Raw genomic sequence first — 23,410 nt, 5'->3', positions numbered from 1 at the left:
AAGCTGGTTAGACAGAATACCCTTAAGCACATTTTTACAGTTGAACGAAAGAAGTCAGAGCTTCTTATCAATTTTAAGCTTGCAGGTTGTACACCAAAGGTCATACTTACCCACTCACTTCACATAAACACACTGTTGGCGAAGGCTAGTATGTGGACCACCATCAACATAAACTAATCTCTTTCATTCTATTTTTATTCATTTAAATTCATTTAACCAGAGAAACCTCATTGATATTAAGAACCCCATTTACAAGAGTGCCCTTGCTAGCAGCACATTTAAAAGATCAACCAAATCCTGAGTCATAGAGCAGAGAGACATCACTCAAAACATCTACAACCACATGCATCTCCCTCCAGTGCCTTCAATCTACCCTTAAAAAGATCTAAACAGACCAGCTCTTCAAGACATTAAATCCCTGTGGCAGATTCCAGGCTGCAGGAGCAGCATACATGAAACTCCTTTTACTCATTTCCAGATCGACTTTGGGAAAAGAAAGTAAGAGTAAATCTTGTGACTGAGTCACAGAGAACAGAACTAAAAGAACAAAGCAAATTTCAACTCAGGCAGAGTGTCCCATACAATATTAAAGGTTTCTTTCAAGTGACTGAGAGCTTGATGCTATAGATGACAGTGTCATTGGCATATAAATGAAAATTTGCATTGGGAGCATTATGAGCAATGCAATCATCTCCTCTGTTCTTGCTTTGTCTCTGTGTTGATATCAAAAAACTTCCCCATGAAAACAAGCTACAGAAATGCCTTTACAATTCAAATTCTAAGCTACACAGAATAGACGGTGTTTAAATGTGATTTGACGTGCAGCATGTCTCACGTGGTGTTGTTGTAAAGCAGGTCGATGAGGCAGTAGGACCTCGGGGCGTAGACGTGAAGGAAGAGGGCGAGGTAAACCACCACAGCCAGGGTGAGCAGCAGCACCTTCACAGACATACACGTCCTGATGAACACGATCACTCCTAGCATGGCCAGCAAGCAACAGTACAGGTAGTACTGCATGTTTTGAGACACAATGGAAACAATGCGGTTTATGATGAGTTACGTGTGATGTTCAAAGCATGGACTGAACAGTCAGCATTCAAGATATAAGAACTAATCAATAGTAAAAGTTTATTAGGCTTGTTGGTGTTGAGCACCTGAGTCACTGGAGGTGAAGGAAAGGATACATGTTTATATTTTTCCCTTTTGTTATTGCTCATTATTGAAAAAAGAAGCACCAACAAAAGAACAACAGTTGCACTCTTACAGGACAGTGGCACTTACAGGAACAGTGTAGAGTTTAAGTTCTTCCAGTTCTGTCCTGTTGACAATTGCTGTGCAGTTATTTCCTGGAAGAAAGAACTGAAAAAGAAAAGAGCAGAAAGAAGTGTTTTACTACTGAATCTCTGTACAGAAGGGAAATAAGCAATAGGAGGAAAAACTAGGATAAAATCACTCACAAAGTTGAGAATGGCCATAAGCAGTGTGATGAGCACACAGAGACAAACCACAAAGATTCGTAGTACCGCCCTGGTTGAAACACCTCTAGAGAGCCCAGATATCCACTGGACACCTACAGGCATCTTTGAACGCCATTTCTGGGAAAAAAAAAAAAAAAAAAAAAAAAGGCATTTAAACATCAATACAAGAAATCTGAAACAAATAAACTATTCTGAGTCACAGTAACATAACTTATCCTAAAATAATTCAAAACCAACAGAATTGTGACAGAAAACCAAAAAAAAAAAAGACCAGACAAATACCTTAACATACCAAACCACCTGCTGCTAGAGAGTTGTTCTTGATTTATGCCCTCAAGTCAGTTATTTTTATTGGTAACTTGCATAACACAAGAATGTACTTCCTTTATCCACTGTTGTGTTGCTTTCACACAATCACCTGCTTAAACGTCTCTCTTTAAACATACATATGGGGCCATTTTTTTATCTGCATCCAACACAGCGAGGGTAAGGTCTTGTGCCATGAGATCTCGAGATATTGAAGGTTTAGGATATTTTTCGTTAAGGTGAAAGCTGCCAAGATGCAGAGCAGCAGCCATAGTGACATTAAACTAGAAAACTACCACAGAAGATGCCCCCAACTCATAAAAAAATCTTGATCATAACAGCATTTTGGGTAGCAATAAAGTCATTAAAGTTTTCTTAAAAGTAGTGTTAAATTATCTCGTTCCCATGAGCGAAAGTATACTGTCTTGTAACACCCCTAATCACACCACAGCTAAAGCAGAACTGCCCCACCTTTTAAAATGGAGAAAATATCACAGTGGAGTAGACAGATGCACCCCTCTGGATAGGTTAACAGTATCTAATAAAGGTAAAATTCTACAAGATTTAATATGCTTAAACCTAGCTGTCCTCTGACATTCGGCTTATATTCAAATTAATGCAAAATTAGTGCAAAGTTAATTTTTATCTACTATGTCTGCTGGAAGCCTCTCTAAAATCTGAGCCTGCATTGGTGTCAAAATTCCCACATTAGTATAGTAGTTCCTGTATCTCTTGCTGATACAATACCAACAGCAGTGATTCTTTTGTTTACCTCCAAGTATCCAGTGAAGGCGATGGACAGAAGCAGTATCAGCACAGGGAAGGTAACGCCGTAGGACACTGCCATCTCAAAGTTTCTAAGAAAGGTAAGAAAGAAAGTAAAAACTGATTATTTACACTGTTTAATCCAAAACTAAAAGCTCAAATAAGCATCTTTTGCCAAGGGTAATTACTCGAGGCCCTTAATCAAAGCCAGATAATACTGAGTAATGATATGTGATTGTGTGACTTTCACTCACTTCCTAGAGACGAGCATCTGGACAGCAAACAGAGTGACGAAGATCAGTGCTACGCAGCTCATAGAGTGATGTAAGCCTTCGACTTCTGAGAAACGAAACTAAAACACAAATGTGTGGAAAATGATTGACAAATACAGAACACCTAAAGTAAAACCTTTCTGTTTATGCTCTTTAAAAACCGTTCATACTGCATTTTGGCTTTTTTTTTTTTTTTTTTTTTACTTCTCTGAAGTTTGAAAAACACAAGAAATCAATGTGCACTGTCCTAACTAAATAAACTAATAAATAGAAAAAGAAAACAGGATGGAGATACCTTTCTCTCCAGGCTCAGGTCGTTGAACAGCAGAGTAAAACAGTTGAGCTTCTTTAGTTTCTTCCTAAGTCAATAAATACAAATGAAAATAATTTAAATTGTCAATGGACAGAGTAGGAAAGTGACAATTGAGATTAAATATATGGATTGAATTATCTATGTTGAGGAAAATCAATGATCACCACTTTTTAAATTTACCCTGTGGGTTATTTAACATATTTCATATCAAAGAAGCTACTTTTAATGTCACATTTTTCAAGCAGAGACGTTTTTTTCCTCTTATCTCATTATTTTTCCCCATAACAAGTTTTGTTCTTGTTTTTCTCCCTACTGAGACAGAAGTAACAGAGTCAGGGAGAGGCATCTGGCTGCAGCCCTCGGGCAAACCTCTATGCTGGGGCGTTTGGTTGGAGACCTCTACGCTGGGGCGAAACCTCTCTGCTGGGGCGAAACCTCTCCGCTGGGGCGTGACGTATATTACTCGCGACGAAATTTCAGCTCTATTCGCTTGCCGACAGGCTGACCCTAAATCTAACCAGTAGAGTTTTAATGCCTAAATCTAACCAGTTGGATTTTAATGCCTAAACTAAACCAGTCGGATTAGTCGGAAACCCAGCGAAGAGGTTTTGCCCCAGCGTAGAGGTTTGCCTGAGGGCTGCAGCCAGACCCTTTTGGAGTCAGGAGGAGAAAGAATTGAAAATGAAAGCATCTCACCCTGCAGTGTCCAGCCTGTCCAGTGATCCTCCAACGCTGTTATTCATAGTCACACTGGGAAGATAAAAATCAAAGATATAGCTCTAGCTATAACACCAAAACTGGAAAATCCCTGCAAACAAAGCATTTGTCTCTTCCTTTCCAGAGCTCCATGTTTTCAGTGTTTACAAGAGTATTTTTTCTGAAATGCTTTGAACACACAGTATTAAATTCTGCTCAGGTGTGGCCCCACTAGACATTTCCAAGCTTTGTGGGTACACGTAGCTCCTGCACCTTCGCTGTATACTTGTTTAAAGAATTGAGGGTGGAGTTAAGGGTTATGGTGGGTGGGGTTTGGTATTGGGTGACAGAAGTGCAGTCAATGGCAGAAAAGAAGAAAAAAACTTACAGTACAAGTTACCACTTCTTTTGTGTATGCAGCAGTATATAACATCCATCAATTTTAGTAGTCTAAACACTTAAGTGCAAAAAATTCTACCTATGGTAGCAGTAAGATTTGATAACTTACACTGAGGAATCACTCTGGCGAGGTCGTCTCAACTGAAATACAAAAAAAAAGCAGTTATGATGGCTTTAATAGCCAATATCTTCTTGTTTGAATACATAACGCACAATGATAATCATCAAACACTGGTGAGGGCTAGAGAAAGGAGATTGAGTGTTTTATTTGCACAGGGACAGATCAAAACATTCATGCTTATATAGGGGAAAATAAAATTTATATTCCCCTTTGTGTGTTGTTAGATTCATGCAGTAGGACTAGGGATGCACGATATTATCGGCCAAATATCGGTATCGGCATATATTAGCAAAAAAAAAATAGCCAAATATTGGTATCGGCAGATATCAAATTTTTGCCAATATTTACATTCGATATTTTGGCCGTGAATATCAGCATATATCAAATGTAAAATTTGGCCATATATAATGAGAAACTAGTGGAGTTTTAGGCTTGACCTAAGTAAGTTAAGATCTTATTCATTCTCATTCTTTAAACTTTAAAGCATGTTTTAAGAAAAAAGTCTGTTTCTTTTTTCATCCTCAAACCTAAAATTGCATTCAAAGGACTGAATTTTTGGTTATGTAAAACGTATTAAAATATATGTATCAATATCGGCTAAAATGAATCTGTAAATATTTGTATATCGGATATCGGCAAAAATCCAACATTGTGCATCCATAAGTAGGACAATAAAATACAAAAGAACAAAGCTAAAGCTTACAGCAGGTGGATGTGTGTGCTTCATGACGTTGGTGATGCTCCTTGGCAGTTTTCTCTTCTTGGAGGGTGTGGCATCAGGGTTACTGAGGTCTGCGAAGGGGTGGATGGTCCTCCAGGACTGTAGGTACTGGGACATCCGGACTGAGGCACGCTGCCTGGGCTCTGCTGACACCAGAGTGTTTACCTGAAATCAAGTTAAGATTATTTAATTTAACTAATTCTATTATTCTTCTGGCACTTCAGAAACTCTAACTACTTTTCTTTACCCATTCTTTCTCTAAGCTTGTACACAGGATTAAGCAAAGCAATTCAAAGATACTTGCCTCTTTTAAGAGCATGACTGAAAGACTGGCAGACATGCTGCTAAATCAATAAATACTGTACAATATTAATAGTTATGTAGATACTAAGAGCAAGTTGTGTTTCTTCTTGTTTTTAGGGATTAAAGCACGATCTTTGAGGCTTTTTCCTATCCATCTATCTTTTCATCGCTTATCCAGAGCTGGGTCTCTGTGGCAGCAGACTGAGCAAGTCAACCCAGACATCCCTCTCCTCAGTGACACTTTCAGGTGTTCCCAGGCCAGACAGGATAAATATTCCTTCCAACTCATTGTGGGTCTTCCCTGAGGTCTCCCCCCAGCTGGATGTGGCCGGAAGACCTCCAAATGGAGGCATCCGAATCAGATGCCTGAACCACCTGAACTAGCTCCGTTTGATGCAAAAGGAGCAGCAGCTCTTCTTCAGGATCTCTTTCAGATGTGTGAATTCCTCACTCTATCTCTAAAGATGAGCCCAGCTCCGCTCCAGAGAAAACCAATTTCAGCTGCTTGTATCTATGATCTCATGCTCAAAAATGTAAAATAATCCTGGAAAATTACTTTGAGCAGAGAACAAAACTGTCTAAAATTGAATAAAGTCTATCTAATGCATGCATTAAGAAATAAAAGGAATGCTACCATGGATCACAAATGATTAATAACATACTGCTTTAGGTCTCCTTGAACTGCTGTGAGGCTTGTGTGGGTCAATCACTAGGAAAGTTTTTCTTCCTTTAAGAAGGGGATCTCGACTCCCTCCATCCCCATCCTCCACTTGGTACGCTCCGTCCAGGTGCTGCAGTGTCTCCTCTGTGATGTGGACTCGCCTAGTAATAAAACGTAGTGTTAAAATCGAAGACTAGTGCATTAAAAGAAAGAGTCATATCCTCCAAATTTGACTGTTTCTGGATAGATTTTCTTACTCAGGTAGACCGCCAGATTCCATGTGATTGGCCAATGTAACGTCATGTGACCACACATCATACTGCCATTTCTGCAAGCCAATCACACCGCTGAGCACGTTCCCGGTGTGGACCCCAACTCGCATACTGATTTCAACCCCTGTGGCCTCTCGTAGTTTACTAGAAAAGTAAAGAAGAACATAAAACAGTTCAAAAGTGTCCTCTAATCAGTCCTACTAACCTTTGTTGCTCTTTATGTGGCTATCAATATAATTAAATCAGTTTTATCCAATACTTTTAGTCTATGTGGACTAAAAAAACAAACTTGTCAATAAAATGTGTACAAAACAAGGTCTGAAAGTTGTTTCTTAAACTGTAATAGACATTACAGCTGTTTTGTTCTGAATCAAATAAGATAAAAGGAGGTTCTATTATACAAATCACACTCCAGAAATCAAACCATCTAACTCAGCATTATATTCTACAAAAAGTCATCATTTTTTATTTGATCTTGATGCTGGAAGCACAAGAATCTGTCTAAAAATGTTTTAATGTAGCTAAATAAGACATATTTATGTGTAATAGTGTGATTTTTTTAAGCCCTGACTCACTGTGGTTTCAGTTGTAGAGGAAAAATAGTGAAGTAGAAGTGCCAGCTGACACATGAGGAAGTCATAGTGTGCACAAGCAGGAGAAGCAAATTAGGAGCACAGAGTATTGTTTAATTATATGACTAGAAAAACAAAGTTAGAAACAATGAAAGCACATTGAAATTACGAAAGATTGTGTTTGTTTTATAATCAAATTATAAATAAAAACAGTAAAAAAGGCTTTTAAGAGTAACACATGGGAATAAAGGCTATACACAAATTTAGACATACTGACCTGATGGCGGTGCACATGTCAAGCCCCATCTGGACACAGTTTTTGGCGTGTGTGGGAATGGGGTCAGGAAGGCCAGAAACACAGTAGTAGCAGTCACCTAAGATCTTAATGCGTAGACACCCATTCTTCTACAGACAGAAACAGAGAGACAGGAAGTAGAGAGGGAGTCAGACAAGGATTCTTAGTGATGAACAGAAAACTGTCTTTGGAGAGGGATTATACAAGTTTGGGGCTGATTAAGCAGCTGTTTTCACCTTGGCGATGTCATCAAATCTGCCAAACAGCTTGTTAAGCACAGCGACCAGCTCCTCTGGTGTGCAGGAACTCGCCAGCTTTGTGAAGCCCACAATGTCTGCGTACAGGATGCTGCATAAACACACACAGGCAGGACACTGTTATCAGTCATATTTACATACTTGATATGTACAGGAATGAATTTGAATCATAGGACCTGTTCTCTTTCAGAGTCAAAGCTAAACACACACACTGTTATTTTTAGCCTCTGGTTCACTTAGTCTTTTTTGATGCAGCCATAAAATGGCACCAAAATGGAGATTTACTCACTGTTTAACCTTGGGTTAGTGTATGCATCCAGCTACACTAAGAGTATGATTGTAAATATACTGGATTATGTATATTAGGATTAGGATATGTCTGTCTCACTGAAGGGCACAAAAAGGGCTCAGGCTGTATACAATACATGCTGTGCAAAATGTAAACAACAAACATGGTGACATTCTAGCAGGTTATTATAACAGAAGAACAACCCTCATACTTTTAAGACCTTTTTCAAGACCCTCCTCTCCCATTTTAAGACTATTAATTTTCTAACTATTATCTTAATAACAGTATCTATGCCGATATTTACAAATTCATTTAGCTGAGCTAATATCTGCAGATGCCAATAATATAATGCATACCTAATGAACACTGGTCAGAAGACATCTACATCTGGCTGAATGTGTCAGTTGTTATCGTCTATTTAGTTTTTCATGGTTCTATGATGACCTCTACAATAGAAATGTAATTGTCCTGGCTAGGATGACAGGTATATCTTGGCTGTGTAGTGACAATAACGCATTCTTTACATGTGGATAATTGTTGACTTGGTCTACCAGTACACAGAAAACAAAAAGTGCTTGAAGCTCATGCAGCCAGTTTGCCAAAACATAGGCAAATTATACTGTCTAGTCATGTTAGAGGGAACCATGATGACATTGCACTTTCTGTTATTTGCACATCTGCAAAAAGCATCCTGAGAGCTTTAGTTTGAAAAATTTGAGCATGATAGCATCCCTGCATGCCAAATCCCATTAAGACTTATTACAAACTCAAATAGAAAGCTATTTCATAATTGCTTTATCATTTTTTGTCTTTACTAAAAAGAGTGGAGTGTCTCTGTTGCATACTATAAGGTTGTATTATCAGGGGATTTTTAAACTCTTGATCTCCATGTGTGATGTAGAGGCAGAGCAAGGGGTGAAGCTGTATTCGGGAATCAGAGAGCGTACAGTCTATGCAGTCAACAGAAACATTAATTCATAACATTCCCCAATAATAATTACAATTTTAATAGTGTCACAATTGGCTTTTACTTAATTCTAAGTAGTGTCGTTGGTATTAGAAAGGGAAAAATGGGATCAGAACATCTTTAGACTAGATCGTTCAGGAGCTATTTATTTGTGTTTTCCCTTGGTACTACTTTAAAGCTGGTCAGTGTTTTGCAGTTTTCTCAACCTTTGAATTGCCTACTTGAACAAATTTAGGCATAATGTAATTAAACTTTGCATACTTTATTTTTAAATCTCAAAGTCAGCTCGTTAACTGTGCTGCCAAGAGCTAGTGGGGGATAAGAGAGACATCTTATGGTTCAATTTCAGGCACAAAAAAGTTAACAAACTCAACATGGCAGTGTCCCAGTTTGATCATCACCTGACGTCTTTGTGCTGCCGTATGTAGAGGCTGTGAAAGTTGTGGAAGTTGGAATTATTCTCCTTATCGCTGGTTGGCTTGGAGAGTCTATTTATTACCTCCGTTCTCAGCTCCATGGCGATATAACGTGGCAACACTGATAGGAGGAGCTGCTCCTGTAGCAGAGGAAACAGACAGAGGACAGGGTTTAAATATGTTAAGAGACAGTGGTGGCTGATGAGTTTTGACATTTTGTACTCTAACATTGGTTGCATGTCTTACAGAGGAGACACTATGTTCAGAGAGGCTGTAAAAGAAAGACGCAACCATCAAAGGGCCCTTTGAAGGGATGCTGTGTTTACTCTGTGAACCGTGCCTCATCTATTTGTTTACTTGCAGTGAATATTGTCCATCTGGGTTTGCATGATTTCCTGCTGCTTGGCAGAAGACAAGTGAATGATTAATCTATTGACCTAATAGACAGAAGAGCGCACAGCAACCGATGCCAGGCTTTCCAGGTAAAGAGCCTTTTTATGAAATAGATTACACATAAAGATTTTTAATTCAGAATGACTGAATTGGGCAAACAAATCAGTTGCACGCTGCAACAGAATCCACTAGATGGAGAGTAGCTAAATGCTTAGTGGGTTTGTCAGTAATTGTAAGTCTGTGCTCACCTGCTGATATTTCCTTATTTCCTTCTGGGAGCGAATGGCGCTGAACTCCTCTCTCTTCTGGTTGGATACCCTCAGATCATGCTCCGTTGTCCACAGGTGGAAAATCCCAACACAGTTCACACACACAAAGAGCACGGCATTGGCAATCAGCTGAAGAAGAATTCAGAGTAGAGGAAAAGTGAGTTTACTTGTTTATTATGCTCCTGTAATGTCAGCACAACAGCACAGCAGCTGAGCCACTTCTTAAAAATGTCAGTCAAACAGTGACAGAGTCATGAGAAAACTGTGGACATCATCATTTTAAATATGCAAGTTTAGTCACTATTTCATACTGATTCAAAAAAGCTTTCAATGACAAAAATTAGGTAACTGAAGTCCCAGTTTAGGGTTTCCCCTGAGTTACTTCCCATTCCAAACCATGCTTGTTACACATTACAAAATAGTATTGTGCAGTGTCACCCAAGCGTGACCTTCTTTATTTAAATCTGATCACTGTTTTGTGGCACACACGAGCGCCTCTTTGCAAATTATTTGCAAATGCATGCCTACATAATAAAGGACGCTATTATGAGCAGCTATTTGTTTATTACAACATAGCATAACAAAATCAGCTGTACTGATGGAGGAGATTCTTACTTCTGTGGGAGCCATAAGCAGACACCTATCCATATATTTTAGACACTCTATTTCCATGTAATAACAAGCTAATTTAAGTTTTTTTCTTTACATCTTGACTTATTTTTGACATTATCATGCTATGGCTGGTTTCTCAAAGTAAGTGATAAATACATCCGATCTCCAAACAAGAAAGCTTGTTTTCTTTTGATGAAGGGATTTTTTTCAAGCAATCTAGAAAACAAAACACAAACAAAATCACTGTGCACACTAAGGAGGCAGCTTAAGCACATCTCTGTTCGTTTTCTGCTTTTGGAACTCTGAGAATAAAAGATAAACAGTGCTGTGAAAAGTATTTGCCTAAAGTTTTGCCTCAGAGTTTTCTCTATTTGTGGATAATGGCTCTCACCACAGTTTGCTGGAGTCCAAAAGCCTTAGAAATGACTTAGTAACCCTTTCCTGACTGATATACATCAATGACATGACATGTTTCTCATCTGTTCTTGAATTTTTTTTTTTGATGGTGCCATGATGTGTTTCTTTCTGAGATCTTTTAGCCTACTCTACTATGCCAGACAGGTTCTAGGTAAAGGAATTCTTGATTCAACAGGCTTGGCAGCCATGGCGGAAGCAATAAAATCAAGGAATCATGTCAAAATAAATGGCAAATCTACCCCAAAAAGGCAAAATAATCCACTGTTGACATACTACTCCTGCATGAGCTTGCAGTTCCCATGTGGTCTCTGTCCCAAGCTAATCGGGTCTGTGCTGCATAAGGTAGCACTCCTGACGTGCTTCCACTGTGGAAGGCTTGGGTGCAGTGCAGCTGTTGTATGTGGAGATTATTGGTAAACTTTAAGATTTATGGCTGCAGAACTACAGCTTAGAAATATAAGAATAAAATATCACTTTAAAAAGGCATCAGATTGTTTACTTGATTTTATTCAAATTCTGTAAATCTTCACCTGCACAGCTAGATCTGGTGTCTCTGGCTCTGTCACAGGGACGTAAACACTGATGATGATGATGTGTGAAACGCTGGTCCCAATCCCGACCATGAGTGCCCAGGCCATCGACAAAGGAAGCACCGTGTAAACACTCAGAGAGAGGAAGAGGAAAAACGCCACCTGAAGAAAGGGAAATAAAGTTATCGACAGCAAACTAAACAAACATTTGTTGTTGATTTCTACCTTGTTTCTTACCTGTTCCCACGCAGTGACAGGTCCCCCGGTAAAAATGAACACTATGGCCGTAGTGTACAGAGCCCCCCAGACGAAGAGGGCTAGGGCTCCTCCACAGCGCCTCACTGTGGCCAGCCAAGGCAGGCAGATTAGCAAGATGGCACTCAGACAGAGAACGATGCACAACACAGACAACGCCCCTACATGGTCATCGATGTTCTGAGCAGATGCCTGCGACAGAAACATCAAATTAGTGGGATAATCATAGAATAACAACCCAGCTTACTTGCATTTCAACTAGACCCAATATGATATCTCTTACAAGTCTGTTAAGAAGTGTCATTAGCACACAGTCCAGCAGAAAAAGGCTCATTTGTTTTTGCAAAGAGCCGCCCTATTATTATCTCATTTTCGCTTAGTGGTTAGTTTTTTCTAAAATGCACCTGTCCATTCATTGAGGACTAAATATTCCTTTATTCAACAGACATGAAAGCTAGGGTGAGCTTCAAACAGCTGGTACAATGATTTACTCTGCTACAGCCACATGAAGTGTAGCTGTTTTAAGATCTGCAATAGAAAAGCAAGAAGAGCAATACCTTTCTTCTTCTAACAGATAACTTACACTGTTGTTGTTGATGTTACAATACACACAACAAATCATTCAACTGTGTTCATCACTGAAACCAATTTTATTAAATCCACAAGAAGCAGAAAATAGTTAAATAGGCCAATGCATTTGTACATTTTTGCTTACATGCTTGCCACAATAAATAATCCCAGAATTAAAAGTGAGAAACTTCTGTGCAGGCAAACAGGCAGCTTTTTCTCTCTGTTTGAAATTTTCTCAGTAAAACAAGTAGAGTTGTTCCCTGAAATGAGGAACCTAGTGCAAAAAAAGGTTAAAGTGAAACAACATCCACATGATCATGACAATCCAGAGCACTAGGTATCAAGTTGAGCTACATACTTTGTTACACCCTGTTTGGCCTTTTGACACTTCTGACACAAAAATGTCAATATTTTAACATGATAAGCTTTATCTCTTATCAGGCTGCAGGCACTTCAGATTTCTCACACCAAACTTGTGAGACAGGCTTTCTGTACTTTTTCTCTCAGTGATCTGATCAAATCTGATTATCCAGGTGTCATATCTGGAGGTAACTTTCTATGCTGGTAATGCATGTAGCAATCATCATCCTCTCCATCTCAAGTAATGCAAATGGATTCCTGTGCTTCCTGTAGTTTTTGGGTTTTTATGATGTGGTGCTTGGTTTCTTATGCTGAAGAGGTAGAAATTTCCATGTGTTCTTTTGCTGTAAGTGTTTTTGATGCTGTTTTTGGTGCTTGCTGCTGGGCTCTTTTGTGTTTTAGTTTTTGCTTTGTTTCATGAACACTTGCCAAGTGATTTGGCATGCATGCATGCCAAATCACTTTTTAAACCCTTTTTAAAAGAGCTATATGAAAAAAGTCATTATTTTTTAAGTTTAATTCATCTTCAAATGAAGCTTTGATTCATATGGATCAGGTCTAAACAAAGCCAGAATGCTTTATAGGCAATGTCAACTTCTGTTTACAACTTTTTTGTCATTGTTATAGCAACAAGACCTCAGACTGAAAAGGTCTTTAATAAGTCCAAGTCCATTCAAAGTATGAGGATAAAAGGGCAACACTTACAGTATTATGAATTACAGTTTGATTCAGATATGTTTCATCATGTGTGAGATTGTTTTGCAGGATTAAGAAGTCTTGTTTCATGTCTGATGGATGACGATGTTTTGGAGAACAGGTTTAACGTTATTGTCCTGAGTCAGCTGTCAAACTTCTTTTCCAGTTAAGAGCTCATGTTTCATTTCTCCTTTCGTAATCTTTTTTTTTTTTTAAACAGAAGTTAGAAACAGACTGTGGGACAACCATACTAAGTCTATATCCTAAAGCTTTCCAACATTTTTTATGGGTGATTTCTGTGTTTAGTCTAATTATTAGACAGATTAACTTCTGTATTGTCCTTGAAGCAGGTTCAAATCTGGCCCATGATCTCTCTCCCTCCACTATCTCTATCCACCTTCCTATCTCTCAAATAAAGGAATCAAACCCTCAAAATAATTTCTGAAAATCAGAACTACAATCTATTTGAGAAAAGTGTAATTTCTCTGGTTTAAGGTGGAATAGAAGTTCTAATCTGTCACATCAACCTGCCAAAGGAAATCAGACTGGCATGTTCCTCAATCCTCTTCTATATCTCTCTTAAAAACCCATTTTAGCATTTTAGTGAGTCTGTGTTAACAGAGTTTAACTTACTTACTAAGTTTTATCTTATTCTACTAAGTTTGAACTGTCTTTTTGACTGGCTGTTTGTGGTATGTTTACTGATGTCCTGCTGCTGTCATTCTGTTTTTCTCATTGTTTTTCTAATTTTATGCAGAGAAGAACTGTGTAAACCTGTTTTAAAAAGTGCTACATAAATTCTGTTATTCTAATTATGCTTATTCTATAGTCGGATATATAATTTTTCTTATAATGGATGATACATTTATCTGATAACACAAAAGTAAAATTTCTGTTTCAGTCTGACTGAAATCAGACTAAATCCAATTTTAAGAAGTCAGACTAACATGCCCTGATAAAGCAGTTGGAAACTGGTTTACTCTAGCTTGGGTCTGCCTCAGAAGAACTCAGGATGGACCAGGCCTTCGGCACATGCAACATTCAAGAATAGTCATGTGCAGACAAGGCCATCTGGGGGCCCACAGAGGTCAGCAAAATCATGGTACATTGTGAAATCAAGCTGTAAAAACCATATTTGATATTTGACTAAATAATAACCACTCTTATCAAGGAAATGGATATCTCCATCTTTTCATTTGTGTAGTAAATAGCCTTCTTAAAATGAAATAACTTTCGTTAAAAACCTATTTAAAATGGGTGAAAATTGCTTAAATAAGTAAATATGGCAAAAAATTGTGGAAAAGGTGTTGAAAGTGGATTTTTAAAGAACACAAATGGGTTAAAAGTGGCAAAAAATTAGATAAAAGTGGCAAAAAATAACCAAAAATTGATTAAATTAGCAAAAACAGGCACAAAAAGTGGTAAAAGGGGATTAAAACGTGACTGAAATGGCTTTAAAGTAGGGCTGGGCGATATATTGAGTTTACAAGACATACAGTGCTTAACAAATTTATTAGACCACCCTAACCCTGACCAAAGTAAGGTTTATGCCACAGCTACCCTAAATTAACAGCATTGGTAATTACCAAAATCATTTTTGATGTTTCTGCAATGGTTAATACACCAATATGTAGAAGCTTTTTAACTGAAATGATATTTTTAATGCTTAAATATAATTATTGTTGTTATCCATGAATTTTTAAATTTACTGATTTACAAAAAACAAAAAAAATAGTAAAGCACATTAATATTTCTTGATTAATATGTCAAATTATAGTTATTTACTTGCATTCCTGAACAGAAAAAATGAGTTTTAGAGGTTGAATGTTATGCTTGATTAATTTCTGACTTCTCAGAGAAACCCAGTGAGCCGGCTCAAATTTGGGTGAATTCAGTTTGAAATTCCTCATTCCTGTTCAAAATGGTAAAACGTGGAGAGCTCACTGAAAATGAAAGAGTCCGCATTAAAGCACTTCATGATGCTGGATGGTCCTTGAGACAAATATGACAGGTGGTCTAATACATTTCTTAAGCACTGTATCTATATATTTTTGAATGAGATATGAAGTAAGACAATATTGTTTATATCGACATAATTTGTTTTATGCTAAAATACTTAAACGCGAGTCGCTATTTCGCCTATTTCTCTTGACTCTGTGTTGCTCTTTGTCCTTCCACACCTCCCTTCCCCTCCAAAACTTTATGAAACTCAAAAGCCCACCCCTCCCTCCCACTCCGAGACCTCACAAAACTCACCTCACGAAACTCATGGAACTTAAAACTGAATCTGTTTTTATTCCTTCTTATTCCCTCTTCATGCCCCCACCTGGAGTTCTCGCTGTGACATGATCCCCCAACAACCAACAGAAACTAGCCGAAAGGGAGCATATCACCACCTAGCATCAGGGAGTCAGACATTCTTTTGTCAATGAATGTTTTTTCACCATTGAACTAACAGTCCTAACACCTGAATGTTGAATACAGAACAATATCCGACAGCAATAAGGAAGAAATAAATCTAAGAGGCTAGAACCAGTTGTTTGCAAGAATTTACCCTGAAAAATACACCTGACAGTTAAGGAAGTAAAGATGGCAAACCCAGGTGAGATTACATAGCTTACATAGCTTATCCCACCCCTTTAGCACAAACTTGCAAAACAAGCCATCTTACCCGTCCTGTGGTGGGGATGAGGACAATTAGGGCCACACAGAAGGCCAAAGACAACACCAGTCCCGACAGCATGGCCGGCGTCTCCTCCACACACTGCAGACAAGCCCTGTGGAACGCCTGATAGCAGCAGCACACCCCCTCTTTAATGCTCTGTCTGGACCGAATGCTCCGCCTGTCCCCATCTTCATCCTCATCCTCTGACCTGACGTCGATGCTGTCCCTTGGTATGAAAACGTCAGATGAAACTTCAGTAAATGATTTCTCTGCTTTTTCTTTTTCTATCCGGTCTGTTCGTGAATTGCCATCATCATCCTTTGGATTGTATTTGGTGGCTTTGTCTAAACTGGGATCAGAGAAATTAAGAGGAGAGATATGGTTCTTTTTTTCCAAGGAGGTTGTGTCGAGCTCGGATAACTCCTCATCACAGAGGTCAGTGCTGAAGCTGGTGTTAGCATGTCCAGGGCTGGACTTTGTGCTGTTGTAGTCAGAGTCACTAGTGTTGCTGTCAGTCCGTAGTCCATCTTCAGGTGGGGTCACACCAGCTCCCTTTAACAAACAATTAGCTTTTAGAGGTTCAGCAGCCTGCTCTGTTTTAGCCACACCAACCTCGACAACAACCTGTGATTCATTAGGATCTAATTTTGAAACATCACTGTCCTGTGTAGGTTGTTTTACTCCATCTGCTTTTTTAATAATGTCGCCCAGCTCCATGGTATCCCCTCCAGGGATTCTGCCTCCCCTGTCACTGGAGATGACCTTAATGTCTGGCACTACAGACACCTGTGGTGCCTCTTCTCCAGCCATCCCCTTCTCTTCAAAAGTCTGCGACTGGTCCGGCATTGTGACCAGTGAGTGTGAGGGATCTCACCCTCTATCAACTTGTCACTGCCTTTCCAAATGTCTCGTCTTCTTATTTACTTACATGACACTTAACAGGAATAAAATCCACAAACTCGAGCTCTCCTGTGGCTTAACAATTCTGAATAGATCCGATGAAGATGAGAGAAGTATCCTAGGCCTTTAACAAGGATACTCCAGTCTGTTAAGGTCCCCAAAATAGTTGATATGGAATCCTAGACCATGGCTTAATCTTCACTGATGAGGGCAGATTCATCTTGGAAGGCAGAAGAGCTGTGCTGCATAAGAAAGATAAACAATTAGAACTCTTTTCAAAGCAATCACCAAAGAATTTGTCTTTACTGACATCGTTAACGGCAACAGATACAGCTGTGTGATTATTGCAGACAACATGATCTCAATCATTTTGGTTGATGATGAGATCATGTTGATCAAACAGATTACCAATTAATTTTACGTCTGCTTCTGTGGGTGAATTTCAAATGATTAAATAAATTTGCTGTGTTGCATTGTGACACAGCAATGAAAAATTTCAAATCCAAATGTCTAGTTTTTCTTGAAATTAACAAATCCCTTTAACTTTTAGTTTTTGAAGTGGTCCTTATACGCTGTCCTACAAAATAGCCAGTTATGTAGAACACAGGTGTCAAACTCAAGGCCCGGGGGTCAAATCCAGCCCGTGGTACAGTTACAAGATCATATCATATTTTAATCTAACTGGTCTTAAATATGAGGTCTGCAGGTTTCCTCCAGTATAAAAATGTAAACTGTAAAATAATTAGAAAAAAGAAATGTGGGAAAAGAATTTAATTTGTGTTTTCTTTTCATATTTTCAATTTTGCATGAAACAATTATGACTTCAATCTATTATTTGGACTTTAATTTCATATTTCAACCTTTTACGTTTATTATTTTGAATTTTTATCTTGTATTTTTAACATTTTCAGTTTATCATTTTGACATTTTGTCTCATATTTTGACTTTGTCAATTTATTATTCTCACTTTTTATCTCACATTTTGAGCTTTTCAAATTCTAATTTTCATTTATCTCATAATTTCAGATTTTTCAATTTAAAATTTTGACTTTATAAATTATACCTTGACTTTGTCAATTTATTTTATTCAGTTTTTATCTCATGTTTTGACATTTTCAATTTATAATTTAGATTTTTTTTATCTAATTGTTTGACCTTTTCAACTTTATCTCATATTTTGACCTTTTAGGTGCACCATTTAAATTTTAAGTCATATTTTTACCTTAAAAACATGATTGTGACTTTCTTTTTTATATATTTGCCTTTTAAAGGCATTATTTTAACATCTAATTTTGCATTTGACCTTTTGAACTAACAAATTTGACTTTTTATTTCAGATTATGAGCCTTTAAACTTATTATTTTGACTTTTTAAATCTCAAAATCATTTATTATCAGTGCTAGTTTTTTACCCCATAATTGATTACTGGTAAAAATGTGGTTAACAGTTTGGTTAAATGTAGACCCTGTTAGGCCCTCAGGTTAGACCTTAATTCAGAATCCGGCCCCTTCTGTGATTGAGTTTGACACCACTGATGTAGAAGATCAAAATCATCACATTATCATTATAAACTGGATTTAGAAGCTTCAGTCTGATTTCTTGTATATTTAAAGCCGTATAATGCAATTTATGACCTTCTACTCCCGAAATTTTAAAGTTTAGGGCCAAAAGTGTTGATTTACTACACAAGAAAATTCTGTTTTTTTTTCATGTAAATTAACATAGATAATTACGCCACTGTAGCTTCCACCAGAGACAGTTGAGATCTTTTTATCAGTTTGGACTGACAATGTAACTAACTAACTGATAAAGAGTTTTTTTCCTCCTGTCTTATAAAGATATCAGCATGAGCTAGGCTAAAAAACAACAGCAATCATAACTCATCCATACACTGCATTGTTAAACTCCTTTTGTGTGGGGTTTCTTCCTTCTATCATAGCTTCCCTTTTTAGCTAATCAAAAATTAAGTTATAAGAATCCTAATCAGAACAGCTCGACTAAGCATAAACATGTATGCCATTTTTTCTCATCTGAGAAAATTGTTTTTATGCATGTTGGCTACAAGCAATGTATATTACAAGCATTAAGAAATGCTGGCTGTACATTGTTTTAATGCCATTTCAATTACAAACTTCGTCTAGTTGTTTCCCCATTACGCAGAAAACGAGTTAGTCTAGCTGTGAGCTCTTCCTTGGTGACACACACTTCATTCAGGTGTGTATTAGAACAACATGTCCACGACGCACCCACTGCACATTAAAAGCATTTTTCCATTCACCTCTCACACTCAGGGGTTTAACTTTAATCTGCATCTCTGCTGCTTTCCTCTTTTGCTGTCATTGAATACACAACTGTCTCTTAAGTATGCAGACTTTATCTCAAACAACGTGCAAAATCACGACTGCTTCATATCTCTTGTGTAATCATAAACTCCCTGAATAAAGATCTACTTCTTTTCTGATACAGGAGAGCACCAGTCACCTAAATTGACCTGCACTCTGTCGCTGATCAACAATAGTGAGCTTATTTATACTTCACAATAACCTATTTTCTTTCATGTCCCTTGACAGTAAGGTATTGTGTGTCCTTTTTGAAGAAAACCTGATGCTGTGTGGTAATGTCACGGTACATTTATCATTCTTACCCAGTGTTTCATTGGTTTCCCTTTCCCATGTCTGCTGGCTTCATGACAATATGTTATTTTGCAAGGATTTCCCTAAACCTCCCTTTTAACCTCTTTGTACCAATTGTTTGCAACTTTTAATCATTTTTTACAACTTTTTCACTAACTTTTAACCCATTTTGCCACATTATGACAATTTTCACCCATTTTTTGCCTTTATTTGGCCCCTTTTTGCCCTATTTTTCATAACCGTTAACCCCTTTTTACTAACTTTTTTACAACTGGTCACCCATTATTGCCACATTTTTGACATTTTCACTAGTTTTTGCATCTTTCAACCAACTGTCTGGCCACTTTTTTGCCAATTTTGACATAGTTGGGTGATTTTTTGGCCAAATTTTACATCACTTAAATCCCTTTTTACAACCTTTTGGCAACTTTGAACCTATTATTGCAACATTGTGCCAATATCACCTTCTTTCGCTGTTATTCTGCCACTTTTTTCCCCATTTCTGGCACATCACTTCTAAGCCATTTTTACTACCTTTGACAAGTCTTTTTACTTTATTGACACTTTCAATACATTTTTGCCACTGTTAACCCATTGTTTGGCCACTTTTTGCCTTTTTTTTTTTACTTTGTTTCACCACTTTTTGCCCAATTTTGCCATGTTTTTACATCACTTTCAACAATGTGAATATGGTGCGGCTTGAGATTTTGGCTAAACCTTTGGTGTGCCTTGGGCAAAAAAAGTTTGAAAACCACTGAAATAGACCAAAGCAGTAACCTTGCATAGCAGATGGATACGCCTGTTTCAGTGTTTCTCACTGGCAATCCATCTTGCAAAGCTCCTGTCTGAAACATTTGGGCCCGGTTAGAAAGTGACAAGACCAATCAGCAACGAGGGGCAGTACCTTCAGGCGCCGCGGAGTCGTAAAGTAAGCGAGCAGCAACAAGAGTAGCGTGGATGCTGCTAAAGCTCCAGTTTTATCAGAACTTGACAACATTTCTTCGTTAAAAGAAGAACAAAGAACAGCAGTGAGTTGTTTTCTTTTCAAAAACAACAGAAGTCGTGTACTGACATGTCTATAGTCGTCATGGTTTGCGTTATTCCTCGGTAGCTGCGCACATGCACCTCGGTCGTGGCTACGTCATGTGTTTTGCTGCTCTTATTGGCCTGTAAAGATGTGACAGGCAGAACGTTCATCCAATCACACAACAAGTTTTTTTCAAATCCTCTGCCCTTTCCCAAAAGCTTAGTATTTAAGGTTTTCCAGATAGGTGTGTGAAACAAATCCATCTGGCGTGTCAGGTTACCAAAGCAGCTGATTGTTATGAATGAGAGGTGAAACTGCTGTTCTGAATATATCCGTGAAGAGGTTTTACCTTTAGTCTTTCTGTCACAAGCTAGTCATCTGCTTGTGCCAGACGTACGATGCCGTAGAAAAGTATTTGTATACTTTTAGTAATAGTACTAATAGTATTTTGTATGACCCAAATGCGATTGAGTTTGAGTTCAGGAACTAATGGCAAGATGTTCCCCTTCAGGATTTTCTGGTAGCAAAATTCATGGTTCCATCAACCAGCCCCAGTCCATCACTACGTTTGACTGTTGATATGATGTTTTTTTTTTAAGAAAAGATGTTAGTTTTACACTAGAGATAACAGGAAAGAGACCCTCCAAAAAGTTCAATTTTTGTCCTGTCAGTCCACAGAATGTTTTCCCAAAACTCTTAGGGTCATGAAAGTTTTTGTTTTTTTTTGGCAAATGCGATTTGAGCCTTTTTATTCTTTTTGACCGGGAGTGATTGGCCGAGTCTCTTGTTGTTAAATCATGAACACTGACCTTAACTGAGTCAAGTGAGGCCTGCAGGTCTTTAGATGTTATGGGTTCTTTTGTGACTTCCTGGATGAGCCATCAGTGCACCCTTGGAGTAATTTTGGTAGGCAAGTACTGTTGCAAGTTTTCCCCCTTTGTGAATAATGGTTCTGACATTGGTTCACTGGAGTCCAAAAGCCTTAGAAAGGGCTTTTTTTTACCCTTCTCAGACTGATTTTATCTCTCATCGGTTCCTGAATTTCTTTAGATGGCGCCATGATGTGTTGCTTTTCGAAATCTAGCATACTTCACTTTGTCAGACAAGTTCTATTGAAGTGATTTCTAGATTCAACAGGTCTGGCAGTAATTAGGCCAAGGTGTGGTTGGTGAAATTGAGCAGCTTTAAAAAAAATGTGGTAGTTAAGTCATGATTTAGCAGAGGAGTTACTTTTTCTACATATAGCCAGGTAAGTTTAGATGTTTTTTCCCCTAATGAAACAAAACCATCAATTAAAAACTGTGTTTTGTATTTACTGAGGTTATGTTTTTGTAATATAAAAATTAGTTTGATGATCTGAAATGGATAAGTGTAACAAAATATGCAAAAAGTGAGAAATCAGACAGGGGCAAACAATTTTTCACAGCACTGTATGCATTGGCTTGTATGATCCTCATAAAGAAAGTTTCTTATCTTCAGGCAAATAAAGCTGAGAGAAAGCAAGCCAAGGCTTGATGGGTTGGAACAAGAAATTTTTGAATGCAAAATGTGCTACAACAATGGCTGAAGGTCTTTATTCACAACGGTGCCTTTAAATATTTGATTTATACGTTGTTAAAGATGATGACAGCAGGTGTAAACCGGCTTAAACATTAGGAAATCGGTTAAAAAGTAAAAATACATCCATCATGATACATTTCTAAATTTTGTGCTGATAAAAGCCCACAACTTTGGTAGCCTTTTCTCAAAATAAAGTAATTCTCATTGACTTTGTACGTTAAGCTAACGCTAGCTGTTAGCAAATATGACGTCAATATCATCGATAACTTATTTTACACAGGTAGCCTGAATGAGTTAAACAGGTTAAATTGGCTGAGTGACAGGGAACTTAACGAGGTTTGGAAACTTAGATAGCCTAAATTTTAACTTGGGGAGTGGAAAAGTATTGAAAGTTAGTTGAAAATAAAGTTTTCTTACCTCATTGTTTATCAACGTCGCCTTTCGTCTCCTCCTTTCAACGTTAATCCACTCAGACACGAATGTTTAATTTCCCTCTGTCTTCATCGCTCAAATTTCTCTGTCTTCCATTAACTTTTTGTCAGAGAGTACTTATAAAACACACCGGACCTTTAAAGCGTTACAAAAAGTCAGAATATTCCCTCAAAAATCGTCTTTCCTTTTCAATTTGAGACGTTAAAAAGTTAACGTCTGGAGCTCTACGCACGAGCACCTGTGTGACAGTCAATGCAGCGCGAGACAGATGAAAGAGGTGCGGGGGCGTGCACAGCCACGAGCGCTCTGGTCCAGCTATGCAAATAGATGTAAGATGAGGTAAACAGAGAGGCAGAGGGATGGGGAGGAATAAGGTTAAAGGTCAATTTGCAGCTGAGCTACAGGAAGTGTTCAGTTGTTATCGTTATGCAAAATTACCGCCTTAAAATGTGAAAAATTTATTTCTACAAGCTAAAACCATGCACTCAATGGGTTAGTTACCAACTAAAATTTTAATAGAAGTCTGCTGGGGCAACCTATGTTATAAATAATCTGACCATGAAATAAAGTTGGTAAATGTAGACATCTTTTTATGTCCTAAATTCACATAAGTATTATTCTCAAAACAACATTAGAACACTGGTCATTTCCCACTGTCTCCTTTTTCCTCTTCATTTTCTTAACCATCAGGTTGATAATTCTTCTTCACCTGTTAAAATACCTCCCCAACTTTCTTGTGTTTTAAACCACACACTTACTCACTACTGCCTACACACTACATACTTTGCAGGTGATAAAAATGAAAGCTGTCTGATGGAGCCCCTCTAAGGGGACTTCCTACTGTCATTGCAAAATTGGCACATTTTGAGCCTTTGGCTTAAAGTTTTGGTTTAAAAGTTTAAATGTATGTATTCTTAAAAATACACGAAAAATATGTTGACTTGGATTATTAGTAGGTTTTAGTAATTATATGTTACCTAAATGTTCT

The 23,410-nt window shown here is 37.9% G+C and overlaps 1 protein-coding gene across 2 annotated transcripts in view; it reads right to left on the bottom strand.

The window, feature by feature from the left end:
• LOC121504903 (adenylate cyclase type 2-like) overlaps positions 1-22,671 on the bottom strand; it is a 30,340-nt gene extending 7,669 nt beyond the window's left edge. The window contains exons 1-19 of one of the 2 annotated variants that reach the window (XM_041779998.1): positions 22,408-22,671; positions 15,877-17,012; positions 11,562-11,771; positions 11,325-11,486; positions 9,745-9,894; positions 9,089-9,243; positions 7,411-7,522; positions 7,157-7,284; positions 6,293-6,451; positions 6,037-6,196; positions 5,054-5,236; positions 4,339-4,370; positions 3,831-3,884; positions 3,117-3,180; positions 2,804-2,901; positions 2,557-2,641; positions 1,458-1,595; positions 1,282-1,359; positions 836-1,011 (exon numbers count right to left, since the gene is read on the bottom strand). In XM_041779998.1, the coding sequence (XP_041635932.1) occupies positions 836-1,011; positions 1,282-1,359; positions 1,458-1,595; positions 2,557-2,641; positions 2,804-2,901; positions 3,117-3,180; positions 3,831-3,884; positions 4,339-4,370; positions 5,054-5,236; positions 6,037-6,196; positions 6,293-6,451; positions 7,157-7,284; positions 7,411-7,522; positions 9,089-9,243; positions 9,745-9,894; positions 11,325-11,486; positions 11,562-11,771; positions 15,877-16,716 (2,984 nt within the window). In that variant the 5' untranslated portion in view covers positions 16,717-17,012; positions 22,408-22,671. The remainder of the gene's footprint in view (positions 1-835; positions 1,012-1,281; positions 1,360-1,457; positions 1,596-2,556; positions 2,642-2,803; positions 2,902-3,116; positions 3,181-3,830; positions 3,885-4,338; positions 4,371-5,053; positions 5,237-6,036; positions 6,197-6,292; positions 6,452-7,156; positions 7,285-7,410; positions 7,523-9,088; positions 9,244-9,744; positions 9,895-11,324; positions 11,487-11,561; positions 11,772-15,876; positions 17,013-22,407) is intronic. The other variant, XM_041779999.1, reaches the window with a different exon arrangement.
• Between the last annotated feature and the right edge of the window lie 739 nt (positions 22,672-23,410).

The sequence above is a fragment of the Cheilinus undulatus genome, linkage group 22 (assembly GCF_018320785.1).
Source record: "Cheilinus undulatus linkage group 22, ASM1832078v1, whole genome shotgun sequence".
In the NCBI taxonomy this organism is placed as follows: domain Eukaryota; kingdom Metazoa; phylum Chordata; class Actinopteri; order Labriformes; family Labridae; genus Cheilinus; species Cheilinus undulatus.
This window is presented reverse-complemented; position numbering and strand designations above follow the sequence as displayed.